The 13,134-nt window shown below is 36.0% G+C and overlaps 1 protein-coding gene across 1 annotated transcript in view; it reads left to right on the forward strand.

The window, feature by feature from the left end:
* ralgps1 (Ral GEF with PH domain and SH3 binding motif 1) overlaps window positions 1–13,134 on the forward strand; it is a 167,400-nt gene that overhangs the window by 45,430 nt on the left and 108,836 nt on the right. Inside the window, exons 7-8 of the mRNA XM_079827087.1 lie at window positions 5,358–5,447; window positions 7,895–7,987. Of these exons, the coding sequence (XP_079683213.1) occupies window positions 5,358–5,447; window positions 7,895–7,987 (183 nt within the window). The remainder of the gene's footprint in view (window positions 1–5,357; window positions 5,448–7,894; window positions 7,988–13,134) is intronic.

The raw sequence follows: 13,134 nt of genomic DNA on the forward strand, positions 1-13,134 counted from the left end.
ATTTTGGTGAGCTCGTGCAAATTATAGCCTCTTTTTCCTATTTGTAGTGGAGATGAGTGGTACCCAGTGGGGTCTTCTGCTGTTGTAGCGCATCCGCCTCAAGGTTGTGCATGTTGTGGCTTCACAAATGCTTTGCTGCATACCTCGGTTGTAACGAGTGGTTATTTCAGTCAAAGTTGCTCTTCTATCAGCTTGAATCAGTCGGCCCATTCTCCTCTGACCTCTAGCATCAACAAGGCATTTTCCCTTTTCACACCATTCTTTGTAAACCCTAGAAATGGTTGTGCGTGAAAATCCCAGTAACTGAGCAGATTGTGAAATACTCAGACCGGCCCGTCTGGCACCAACAACCATGCCACGCTCAAAATTGCTTAAATCACCTTTCTTTCCCATTCTGACATTCAGTTTGGAGTTCAGGAGATTGTCTTGACCAGGACCACACCCCTAAATGCATTGAAGCAACTGCCATGTGATTGGTTGATATGATAATTGCATTAATGAGAAATTGAACAGGTGTTCATAATAATCCTTTAGTTGAGTGCAGAGGTGGACAAAGTACACAACTCTATTACTTGAGTAAAAGTAAAAGTACTACTGGTCAAATATTACTCCGTTACAAGTGAAAGTTCTAAAAACAGATTTTTACTTAAGTAAAAGTACAGAAGTATTTGTTTTTAAAAGTACTTAAGTATCAAAAGTACATTTTCTTTTTTATTTATGCATTATTTTATTATTGTTGCATTGTTGTATAAATGCACTCTATGCCATTATGGTGGTTTAAGCCAGTCAGTGATGCTCCATCCGACATGCTAGCATACGACCACCTTAAACTCATTTCACAGACATCCCAACCTGCGAAATGTCATTTGCGGAAATCAGGATGCTCCCAGTCTTACATTCGCTTCGAGGCACACACGCAAGGTCTCTTGCTCCCCCTCCCTCTCTAACGTGCGCATGTGCCTGCTCTAGATTCTGGGAGATTTTAACTAATTTGCGGGCATCAGGGAGCCGCTATCAATTTGACTTGGGATGTCTGATTTCAATACTTGTATAAAAGTTTCAACTCTCTTTATAAAGCTGCTGTCACTTTATGGCTGAATGCATGGATCCTATACTCTGATATGCATCCGATATTCTCCCAACTGTTTACTCTTCTCTTTCTCCCAGATAGACATGTGCCGGTAAACGGTAATACGATATACCGCAATAATGAACATGCACAATATTGTTATCGTGGGCACTTCAAAATACCGTGAATAATTATTTATTACGAATTATTCAGATTTTTAGAATGAATTTTAAGAATACTTTACCCATCAACCGTTTAAAATGAACAACACGTCAAAGAGGAACGTGCACTGATGTAAATAGACTGTGCATGAGCCGAGCACATGGCGGAATGAGGAGACACGCTGAAGTGCACATTCACTCTCAGACAGCAGAGGGCGCTGACGGAACAGCAGAAATGCAGCCGTTTCCCCAGTAATCACATAACCTAATACATAATACTTAAAGACTTAAGGGTATTCATTTTCAAACTTGCATTTTATATTTTAATCTGGACTAAATTACATGCCCTAGATATTGTTTGAATATGTTCTGACTGTTGTTCAATCACACACTTTACAAGGCTCCAGTATTTAACATTAGTTCCTTCATTAACAAACTGACAATGAAAAATACTTCTAAAGCATGTATTAATCTTAGTTAAATGTACATTTCAGCATACCTATTGTTCTCTATAATTCTTTTGCACTTTAATCTGTTTTAAATATTTGTTTACTTTATACATTTTTGTGTATTGCTTTATTGTATTTAAATGTTTGGTTTTTTTGTTATAAGAAAGTGATTTAACCTGTTGTAGTATGACACCACTTTTTTTGCTACTTATTTCAATATCGTGATAATACCGTATACCGTGATAAAAGCTTCAGCAATTAATCGCAACATGAAAATTTGATACCGGCACATGCCTACTCCCAGACATTTACATTTTTTTTACATTTTATGAGACATGCGTCAAGTAAATGCCAACGAAACTAATCTTTAATCTTTTGAGAAAACTGAAACACACTTTTGGCCATGTATGGCCATGGATGCACACTGTGACAAGGAACCGTCTTCTTCCATGTTGCTATAAACTGATCAGTGTTCAAATTTTTTTTAGGAAACTTCACATGACCCTATATAAGTGATTACTGATAGGCTGTCTGCAAAAAAAATTATAAAAAAGAAATAAAAACATTTTAAAGAAGAAAAAAATCATCCACTGACTTTCAAAGCTGCTACAGAAACGACTTTCGTCTTTGAGGACCTTGATATAAATGTAGTGGAGTAAAAAGTACGATATTTGTCTTTCAAATGTAGTGAAGTAAAAGTATCCCTAAAAAAATAATACTTCAGTAAAGTACAGATACTCAAAAAGTGTACTTAAGTACAGTACTCAAGTAAATGTACTTAGTTACTGTCCACCTCTGGTTGAGTGTATATAAATTACTGACTTAATGTGTTGCGGACAGAACAGTTAGAAAACAAAGGCCACTATTGTTCTCATCGCCTGCAACAACAGCAGTGGGACATGAGAGACAGACACAAGAGAGCGGAAAGTCTTGCTATCGCCTTCATGAATGGATGAGAGCAAAGTGGTGGCAGCGCCAGCGCTATTGCCTATATCTGACACTCGTTGCATTGCAGTGAGTGCAATTAGATACCTTGACGGTGGCTTCTGCATGGGTATGGCCCAGGCAAAAGACACATTTTGTGTCCATCGGTAAGCTAAATGGTTCCTGCACAAGGAACTGAACAAGGCTTCAAAGACATTCTTGGTTGCCAGAATGCACAAGGTGGGGATCTTTTATAGTCCTAAAATCCACTTTTCTGCTCTGACTCAAAGGCAAAAAATTACGTCAGATGTCCCAGTTTTACAGGATGTAGAAAGATTCTAAGGAAAGAATGTGTGTTATACACATTTACCCGCCTCTAGATCGCACGCTTGAACGCCATTGGACATTGTGATGCAATGTCGTTATGCCAATCAGGCTTCAGTATTCTAGGAGAAAGGTGTTTCCGCATAGCGTCATCAATGACTCAACGTTAAGAGACTGATAATAAAGGTACAATAACTAAAAAAAAAAAAAAAAAAACTATAGCTTTTGTCAGTCTTTTCATTTTCATCTGTGGAAAAATAGTAAACACATGGTCATGAAAAATTTCATGAAAAATAGCATTTGGGTTTTGAATGAAAAAATGGAATTGAATAGGTAAGTGATAACAGAATGATAATAGAATTTTCATTATTTAGTGAACTATTTAAATTTTGAGCACAGACCATCCATGGGAATGCACATATAAACATGGGGGTTTCTTGTCAAAAAGAGGAAAAGTTAAGGGTAATTTGTTGTAATTTAACACATTTGCAAATATTTTTATTTTAATAGGCTGCATGACTGTCCTAACCAAGCTATAAACGCACATGTCAATTTTACCATGTTCTTGTGTAGGTCTGAGGATAAATTAATTTCCTTAAAGGTGTAAGGCCCGCTAAAATTCGTTCCAAGGACGGTAACGAACTGCGGTTGAAGGTCGCTGCGCGTTCTGTGTTTTTCAGCTGGGCAAAATGGATTTAATTATAATATTCTTTATTTGACTCCATTTAATCATAATCTCGAATTTAGGATAAAAAGCCAATTAGTTGTTTGGTCATTTACATTTAATAGTTAGTCACACATTTAATCATTCTGTTTTAACTTTTTGTTGCAATTATACCGTTCCGTACTGGAGATCGTTGATAATTACAGAGTAATTCAGAAAGGATCAAAAATGTAACAATTTATTATCAGTCAGGTAAATGTATAATGCCAATTACATAATCAATTCAAAGATAATCCATACACAACATCAAATACTCTGTAGCAAAGAATAAGATATTGATACCTGACTTCTGAATATTACGTAACGCAGAGCGACAAGGCGCTCCATGTTACAGGCCAACCTCATTACAGTATTGCGCCCCGAACTCATTGCTACATCGCTTTAAGTAAGTCAGACCAGACCGAAACCTCTTTCAAACGGAAACGCATGATAACAAAGGGAATTTAAATTGAATCGATCTCCCATTTGCCTGGATTGAAAGAAGAGACCAAATGGCTCCAAAAGCCAAACCAATCATAATATGCAAAATAGCTTTAAGCTCTAGACATTTCAAACTATATCAAACACATATAATACTTCATAGTGAGAATCGATATTAAATCCATACAGATTTTGGGTGAATTCTAACATGAAGTGGAATAAGATGGGGGGGGGGGGGGTGGGGGGATTCAGGGCAAGGTAAATACATGCAAATTAAGGCCATTCCCAGTTGATTCACTCTGTGGGACGTCGTCTGCGAAAAGTGTCCTCTCAGTGAGTAATTGTCTTTCACCAGACAATCTGGAGTTATGCAAGTTTTCAGTCTATCAAAGGCAACCAGGAAAGTCCAAACCACAGTAATAACATTTAGTATGAATTTCAATGTAACCTTTATGTAGTAGTACTGTATGCACATAATAATTTAATGTAATTATGTTATTACTTTCTTGTTTCTATTTTAAAGGTCATCTTTAGGTTGTTAGTGAATGTGGCAGTGGCTGTGCCCTGTGTCCACAAAATTACACACATTCTAATGACCTGACCAATTCATCTATTCCCACATACTTTTACTATAAATGCACAACACTTTCTTTATTCCCACTTCTGAAAATACAGCTATAAATATCGGCTTATGAAGGTCAGCATACAGTAGGAATGAATGTGAGATTTATTTACATGGCATTTTATTTTGAAAGAGCTTACATTTCTTGGAAGTGGCCGTTTGAGGGTCTGCAATTACATTTGCCATTTTGGTCTTTTTAATGTCACCATCAACAACAAATGTCTTATATTTCCAGAAAAAAAGAAAGGATTCATTTTTGCTGCTTAGTCACATTCTAAAAAGGTTTTCTGTCAAGTTTGTGAATTAGACATACTGTATCTTCAGTTTTTTCCTCATACATTTAGATAGATTTCCTGTTTTTTTGTTTTGTTTAGTTTATCTGTCTGTGTCCGTTTTTAGGAGTGTGTTAAAGTTTGAGCAAAAGTGTGCTGCAAATTTTGAGTTATGTTTGCTGAGAACGCTTGGTATTTGACAGCAGAGCAATTACACAACATAGCTATACGTTATAAACCTTCAGGTTCTGTCTTCTAAAGTCGTTTTTAAAAAAAATTCTGAATCCTTACTCTATTGTGCAGAGACAAGTATTGTGGGGAATTCCTACTGGTGCATTGTGGATCTCCGTTCTTGTCAATTTACATATGACGGTCATCTTTTCTTCTCCTAGGTCAGTTTCTGGGCAGTGAGGGAGATATTGACGGCTCAAACACTGAAAATTCGAGCAGAAATATTGGGCCACTTCATCAAAATTGCCAAGGTGAGACATTCTTTGGTTTCCACGGTTCCCTCAGCCAGTGCAGCTTGGTTACTTTATTTATCATTAGTTCTCTTTGCTTTGTGTGTGTTGCCATGGCTGCAGAAATATAACCCTATAACTTTTCTCAAGTTCAGTCAAACATTTATTGATATTTGTATTCACATCTGAATTGCATTTAATATCCTGGTAATTGTCCTTGGCACTGGCGTCATCATAACTTAACTTGTTATTAGAAATTCATTAAACATAATGGTTTTCGTGGGTAAATTTAACAATGGGCAATTTTAGTCATGTTATGCAAGACTTGATGGATTAAAGCCTTCTGTTTTAGATCAATGAGAACGAGTAGAGAGGTTGTACAGGGGTGGTAAGTGTTTGTGGCATGAATGGAGGATGAAAGCATCATAAAAAGGGCTTCATCTGACTGTGATCCATCTCAGTCTGAGTTTAAACAGCTTTCAATATGTCAGTTTTTCCTTTGCCTCCAAGTGTAAGAACGATGGAGCCATTACATTTCTTAATTATCTTCAAATGATGATAACAAACAACACAGGGGGAATATAAAAAGTGTCAAATAGTGTCAAATATGTCATCACTCCTAAACCAAATACTGTAATTTCTCATCACAGATATTTTCTCATCTGAAAGTGATAACTAACTACACACAGTTCAGTATAACTGCTATTCTTATTGTCTTCTCTCAGATCATTTCACACATTTTATTTGACTTTCCATCTGTCTTGTAATTGCTTTTAAAATGTAATTTAGTGCAGATAGCAGCGTTGCATTGAGAATAAATATTGTAAATGAACTGTAAAATTAAATGAAAGAAGATAAAAAAAGTTGTGGTTTTATTTTTCTAGTGCACTTCTATTGTTCAAAGTAAATTGCTATCTATGCAAACATGGAATTTTTGGCTTTTCAGTTTTGATTTCCACACTTTTTATTTAAAAGTCTGATAAAAATTCCAGTAATTTTAGCTTTTATTCTGTATGTCCTCATTAAATATGATATTTTGCTTTAATAAAAGCATAAACACTTTAATTTTATACATTTAAAAATATATATTTATATTGAAATGATACTTGAGAAATATCCCAAACCATCATGTGGTTATTTAGATGCTTATCTTGTCATTCGTGCCAACAGTCACACACACAGAGAGCCACAGACTGCTATGAGTTCAATCGGCCTACATGCACTCCTGAAAACCAATGTACCATGACACAGGAAACCCACTGAATGACTCCTTATGGTTGAACACTAACCCTGCTCTACCTTCCAAACCTGAAAGAGCTGCATACCCTGCTACCGGCAGACATGCCCTAGTTAGCCTGAGTGGGCTACGCTAACAGTTACGCTAATGGATAAAGCAGATCGGCCAATGACTAAAAAACCCAAAGCAGAGCTGCTTTCCTTTCTTCCATAAAGCTGGTTGACACATAGTGCTTTACAGAGGTCAGCCTAGCAGAAAATAAAAAGAATGAGACTAGCTTGGCAAGACCAGACCGGAAAACATTGAGTGAAGACTGAATATAAATTAATATAAAACAAATCAGTGTACATCGCCACTAACCCTCTGGTGCTTCTCTCATTCTGGTCGAAATTACCTTTTTTTCCCCAATGAAATGAATGTACTGTCTATATTTTAGTTTGATAAGAATTTTTATTTATAATTTGTATTTTATGGTACTAAATTTTATTTATGCATTAGTTATAATCCATTTATTACCTGTTAACCACTTATTTTGGAGCAAATTTAACTTAAGTTTGGCCTCATTTTAAAGAAGATGCTTGGCATGTCATGGAGTAAAAAATAAAAAAGGTAATTATAAGTTTTTCTCGCAATTGCGACTTTTTATCTCACAGTTCTTTTTCTTTTTTTCCTTGGAATTGCACGATATAAAGTCGCAATTGTGAGATGTTTTTTTTCCCCCATCAGAATTGGACTTTATAACTCGCAATTGCGAGTTATATCTCACAATTGTGAAAAAAGAAGTCAGAATTCCAAGATATAAACTCCTAATTATGAGAAAAAAAGTCAGAATTGCGAGATATAAACTTGCAATATCAAGAAAAAAAGTCCGAATTGTGAGATTAAAATGTTTTGTTTGGCCACCGTAACAACCGTTTGCAATGTATATAATTTATTTCCTATTCATTTCCAATGCTGTAATATTTTACCTCAATTGTGACTTCTTGTGAATTTTTTTATTTTTTATTGTGTGTAAGTACAAGTAGCAAGTGCCATAACCAGTACCAAAACCTTTACCAACATTTATACCACTGCGATAAAGTAAAAAAAAAAAAAACTTAAAATTGTTGAGTCAAACATGACCGCAGAGCACCAGAGGGTATGGAAATCAGAAGGCTTTTAATTTAGTGGGTCCTGATTTTCATGTAAGTGGATTATGTTTATTAAGACTGTGTGACTTCTGTGTTTATAGAAACTGCTTGAGTTGAATAACCTGCACTCTCTGGTGTCGGTGGTCTCTGCCCTTCAGAGCGCACCCATCTTCAGACTGAGCAAGTCCTGGGCGGTAAGCAAGACCTAAGCAAGGTTTGGGTGGTCTTTTTTTTATTTAATTTAATTTATTTTATTTTATTTATTTTTATTTTTTTACTTTATTTTGTATATTATATACATTTTTTATTGTCTAGTCAACAGTTGAAATAATATTTATGTAAATAGAAATTCATAAGATACATAAGCCAGCCCTACAATAAAAGGTTTATAAGTATGAGACATATAGCTTGTAGTGAAATGTTGTGTGTAGTTGTGATATCTTACCTGATTATGATCATAAACTCTGAACTTTTAATTTTAAAGGGTTAGTTCACCCAAAAATGAAAATTCTGTCATTAATTACTTACCCTCATGTCGTTCGACACCCGTAAGACCTCCGTTCATCTTCGGAACACAAATGAAGATATTTTAGCTGAAATCCGATGGCTCGGAAAGGCCTCCATTGGCACAATGCACATTACACTCTCAAGACCTATAAAAGGTACTAAAGACGTCATTACAATCCATCTCACTACAGTGCAGGTTCTACAATAAATTTCAAAATAATGCATCATGAAGCTTCGAAGCGTTATGAATCAGTGAGTCGATTCAGCGGTTTGGATCGCCAAAGTCTGGTGATTTCAGCAGTTTGACACGCGATCCGAATCATGATTCGACTCGCTGATTCATAACGCTTCGAAGATTCATGGTGCATTGTTTTGAAATCGGTCATCACTATATAAGTCGTTATTTAGGTTTTTTTTGCGCACAAAAACTATTCTCGCCGCTTTATAAAGTTATTGTAGAACCTGCACTGTAGTGACATGGATTGTAATGACGTCTTTAGTACCTTATATAGGTCTTAAGAGTGTAAAGTGCATTGTGCCAATGGAGGCCTTTCTGAGCCATCAGATTTCAGCTTAAATATCTTCATTTGTGTTCCGAAGATGAACGGAGGTCTTACGGGTGTCGAACGACATGAGGGTAAGTAATTAATGACAGAATTTTCATTTTTGGGTGAACTAACCCTTTAATTTTAATTTGTATCAGAGTATCGTAGTATCATAGCCTCTGCAGCTCATAGCTTGAGGATTTTTCCATATTATTTTGTTTAGGACGTTTTTTTGGGGGGGAATCTCATTTAATATTCCTTTCACTTACTGGGGTTTTATTGTGTATACCACCACATGCTAGCCTTTCTGCTGCTTTATAGTTTAGCTGACAATGCAGTGTTTGTGTTTATTTCTCCTGGGAGCCCTACTGCTCTTGGATTTCCATTGATCTTATTTGCAGAGATGCAGATGAGGAGACCGTCTGAATGCATGAGGGCAGTGAAAGAATGAGCCTATTGGATCCTTTTCTGAACATTTAAGTGGCTTGGACATTTTTGAAAGGGCCGTTTCTGAAACCTTGTTTAACGTTGCCAAAGCTTTAAATCTATTTATAAGTATTTGCATCACTCCAGTTCTAGGTCCAAAACCTTTTGGTCTCTTTTCTTCAGGGGAAAAAAATAGAAGGGCTGAACTCTATATACTGTACTGTCAACACTTCAGTGAGTACAGCTGAATTAGCTGGGTATGTAAGGATACTTGTAGAAAACAATATGCTTTTATCAACAATTTAAAGTATATAAAGTATTATAATTGAAATATATATTTTCTTCATGCTCATTAATTCATATTTTATCTGTAGAATCTAGTTCTGCATATCTTTAAAAAGCATTAAAAGCTTCTAAATTTCAATGGTAGATATGCCCCTTCTTTCATGTTCTCCTTAAAATCATACTCCATTCTTAAACTGTTGACTATCATTTAATGTCCGTCTTATGACTTTTTACATGCAAGTTACTTTAAGAATCATGATATTAAAAAGAGGTAAACAGTGTAAACAGATAAAGGTCTAAAGAGGCTCAGTGCAGTAGTTCTGACTCTTTGAGCGGTAAATCGGGCAGTTTTCCTTTTCAATACTTATTTTGTTGAGAGATGGCTGTCGGTGCTATAAGTTCAGACTCACTGGGGAACTTAATGATTTGACATGTAAGCAGCTTCCAGAGTTGACATTCCACATTGAGCCACAGCACTTCTGCAAATTGAGAAAAGATGGAAAAAGAGGGAGCATGTTGTTTAGAAGTAATTGCGGCATGGCTGTTTGTCTGATACCGCAAGCTTAACTTTCTTGCCTTGCATTTTGTTTTGTCACAGGGGGATTTTGGAAATTACGTTGTTAAATAGAATAGTGTGTATCATATATATTTTACTAAGTAATTTATTTTATATAATATTTAACAACAAGGTTTATTCAATTTATCAGTGGTCATAATTTATTGATCGGGCTGAACGTTTCTAAGAATGGTAAGGAATGGTTCTAGATGTATTTCCACTTGAGCCTGCTACGGCATAGCACAATTACAAACCGTATCAGTACACTGATGAGCCAAAACATTATGACCATTATAACAGGTGAACTGAATATTGTTGCTCTCCTAACAAGGCCACATATTAAGGTCTGGGTAGATTAGATGGTCAAGTCAAGTCAACTTTATTTATATAGCGCTTTTAACAATGTAGATTGTTTCAAAGCAGCTTTACAGTGCTAAACAGGAAAATAATGCAGCATAATTTTATTCAGCTGTATAGCCATTCTGGAGAAAACGCTGATGTCATCAGTTCATTTCAATTATCATACAATGACAGTGAGGGCTTTAGATCAATAATTAGATCAGTAATTTAGTTTATATTTAGTTTATTAATTTGATTTATTTCGATGTTTAGTTGAAAAGATGGTAAGCAAACGATGGTAAGATGGTAGATGGTAAGCAAACAATTGGTAATTCATATGTTGGATGCAGGAGAAATGGGCAGGAATAAAGATCTGAGCGACTTTGACAAGGGTCAAATTGATATGGCAAGACGACTGGGTCAGAGGACCGGTATCTCTGAAACGGCAAGGCTTGTAGGGTGTTCCCGGTCAGCACAGCAGTGGTGAGAATTTACCAACAGTGGTCCGAGGAGGGACAAACAACAAACCGGCGACAGGGTGTTGGGCACCAAAGGCTCATCGATGCACAAGGGCAATGAAGTCTATCCCATCTTGTCTGAGCCAAAAGAAAGTCTACTATGGGACAAGTCACACAATTTTAATGATGGTTATGGGAGGAATGTGTCACAACACAGTGAATTGCACTCTGCTGCATATGGGGTTGTGTAGCCGCAGATCAATCAGAGTGCCTATGGCTACCCAAGCGTCAGTACTGGACCTTGAAGCGTTGAAAGAAGGTCACTTGATCACTTGCACCAGAATGCACTAGGGATTGTGATGCTCTGGGCAATGTTCTGCTGGGAAACTTTGGGTCTGGCCGTTCATGTGGATGTAAATTTGACATGTGCCACCTACCTAAACATTGTTCAAGGTATTGCCCTGACCTCCAAATTCCCCAGATCTCAATCCAGTTGAGCATCTGTGGGATGTGCTGGATCAACAAGTCGATCCATCCCACTGGACTACAGGATTTGCTGCTAACGTCTTTATGCCTGATACCACAGTGTTGTGTTTGTGTTAATGTTTTTGTTTTGTTTTTTAACCCTCCGGTATTGTTCATTTGGCAGTCACACTTGTTGTTGTTTGCGGTCAAACGTGACCTAACTAATAAAATCAGTGTAATATATATTTTGTATAGTAACATTTTTTATTTAGTATTTTGTGAATTCCATGGTACTAATTAATATTTATGCAATAATTATGATACTTTAATCTTTAAAATAATCTATATTTTAATATTACTTTTCCTATTTTTAAGGCAGATTAGTGCCATCTGGTGTGAGTATTAAAAAAACTTATGTAATACTGTGGTGTAACCACTAGATTCCTATTATAGCTCTTTATAAAAGGCTTATAAATTATCTAGTTTTTAGACATAAATGATTATTTCTATTAGTTGTGGATTTGTATATATATTTTGACATTCTCAAAGAAAAACTTTTTGTCAAGATTTTTTGGGGAAAAAAATGGGTCAAGTAAAAAAAAAAGTTTTTGCATTAGTTTTTACAGTCAAACATAAACCGAGAAAGACATTTTGTTACACATAACATCAACATTAAATAAAAATGAAACAAAAGTGAACATTTATTTGAGTTCTTGAGTTATTTGACTTATATGAATGTCCGGCTCAATTTTTCCATATTGTTATAGCCACACCAGTTAATTGTGTATAATAGTGAGTGTGTTTGAGTGGGTGTGTCTGTTTTGCACTTTTGATATTTTAGAGTGTCACCCCTTCATTGCTGTGCACATTTTTTCTGCATAGTGGCTGATTTGTAGATTGTACACCCAAAAAATCCCTGCATTTTCTTATTTCTTAATTTCCATTAATTTCCTATGGCGGTAATTTTTGACCGCGAACAACACAAGTGTGACTATTATTATTAACAACCATTTAGCTTTTTCAATTTAAGTCCACAATTTTTTTTTGTCACATAGCGACTGCCGGAAAAGTTTCCGATGAAGTAGCGTTTTTTTTTTTTCAAATTCAAAACTTTTTTTTTTTCCAGATGGATCAATTCCAGGTCACAGACCTTAATCAGTGTTCTTTGCATCACATAATGCCTCAAGTCTCACTAAAGACAGGCATGTCACATTGCCAGACACTGTGTGCCTGCACCAGCTAAGGATACACTCTGATTCATCACAGCCGTGTTTTAAGAGGTTTCTTTTCCATACATCCCAGAACCCTGAAGCTTGTGCACATTTGAACTACGGTCCGGTTTTAATTATAGATTGAAGCATTTCATCTGTTGTCCTGTTCATAATGAAAAGGCACTTGCGTGTATTTGCTGACGGTTCTGCCTGACTATAATGACTGTTTTCGGTTTTGCTGTGCAAATGGTTTGTTTCACTGCTCATGGCACAGACTGGAGTGAGTAATTCTTTATGTCATTTGTTCCAGCCAATTTCTGAAGCGCTTGACTTCAAGGCCATGTTTCCACTTATTTGAAGATTAACTGCTGATTTCTCAGTAGGCATGCAATGAATTAGGAGGAATAAGGAGGCTCGCTGGTATACATTTTGGAACACATTATATTTGAAGATACAGATTAGATATGACTATCATTATTTTCAGCACTATTAGGTTTATTAATCTGTTTTATTAAGTGGATGCTGCCTGCCAGTCATGAAGTAAAAATT

This window comes from Gobio gobio, assembly GCF_949357685.1.
Source record: "Gobio gobio genome assembly, chromosome: 10".
In the NCBI taxonomy this organism is placed as follows: domain Eukaryota; kingdom Metazoa; phylum Chordata; class Actinopteri; order Cypriniformes; family Gobionidae; genus Gobio; species Gobio gobio.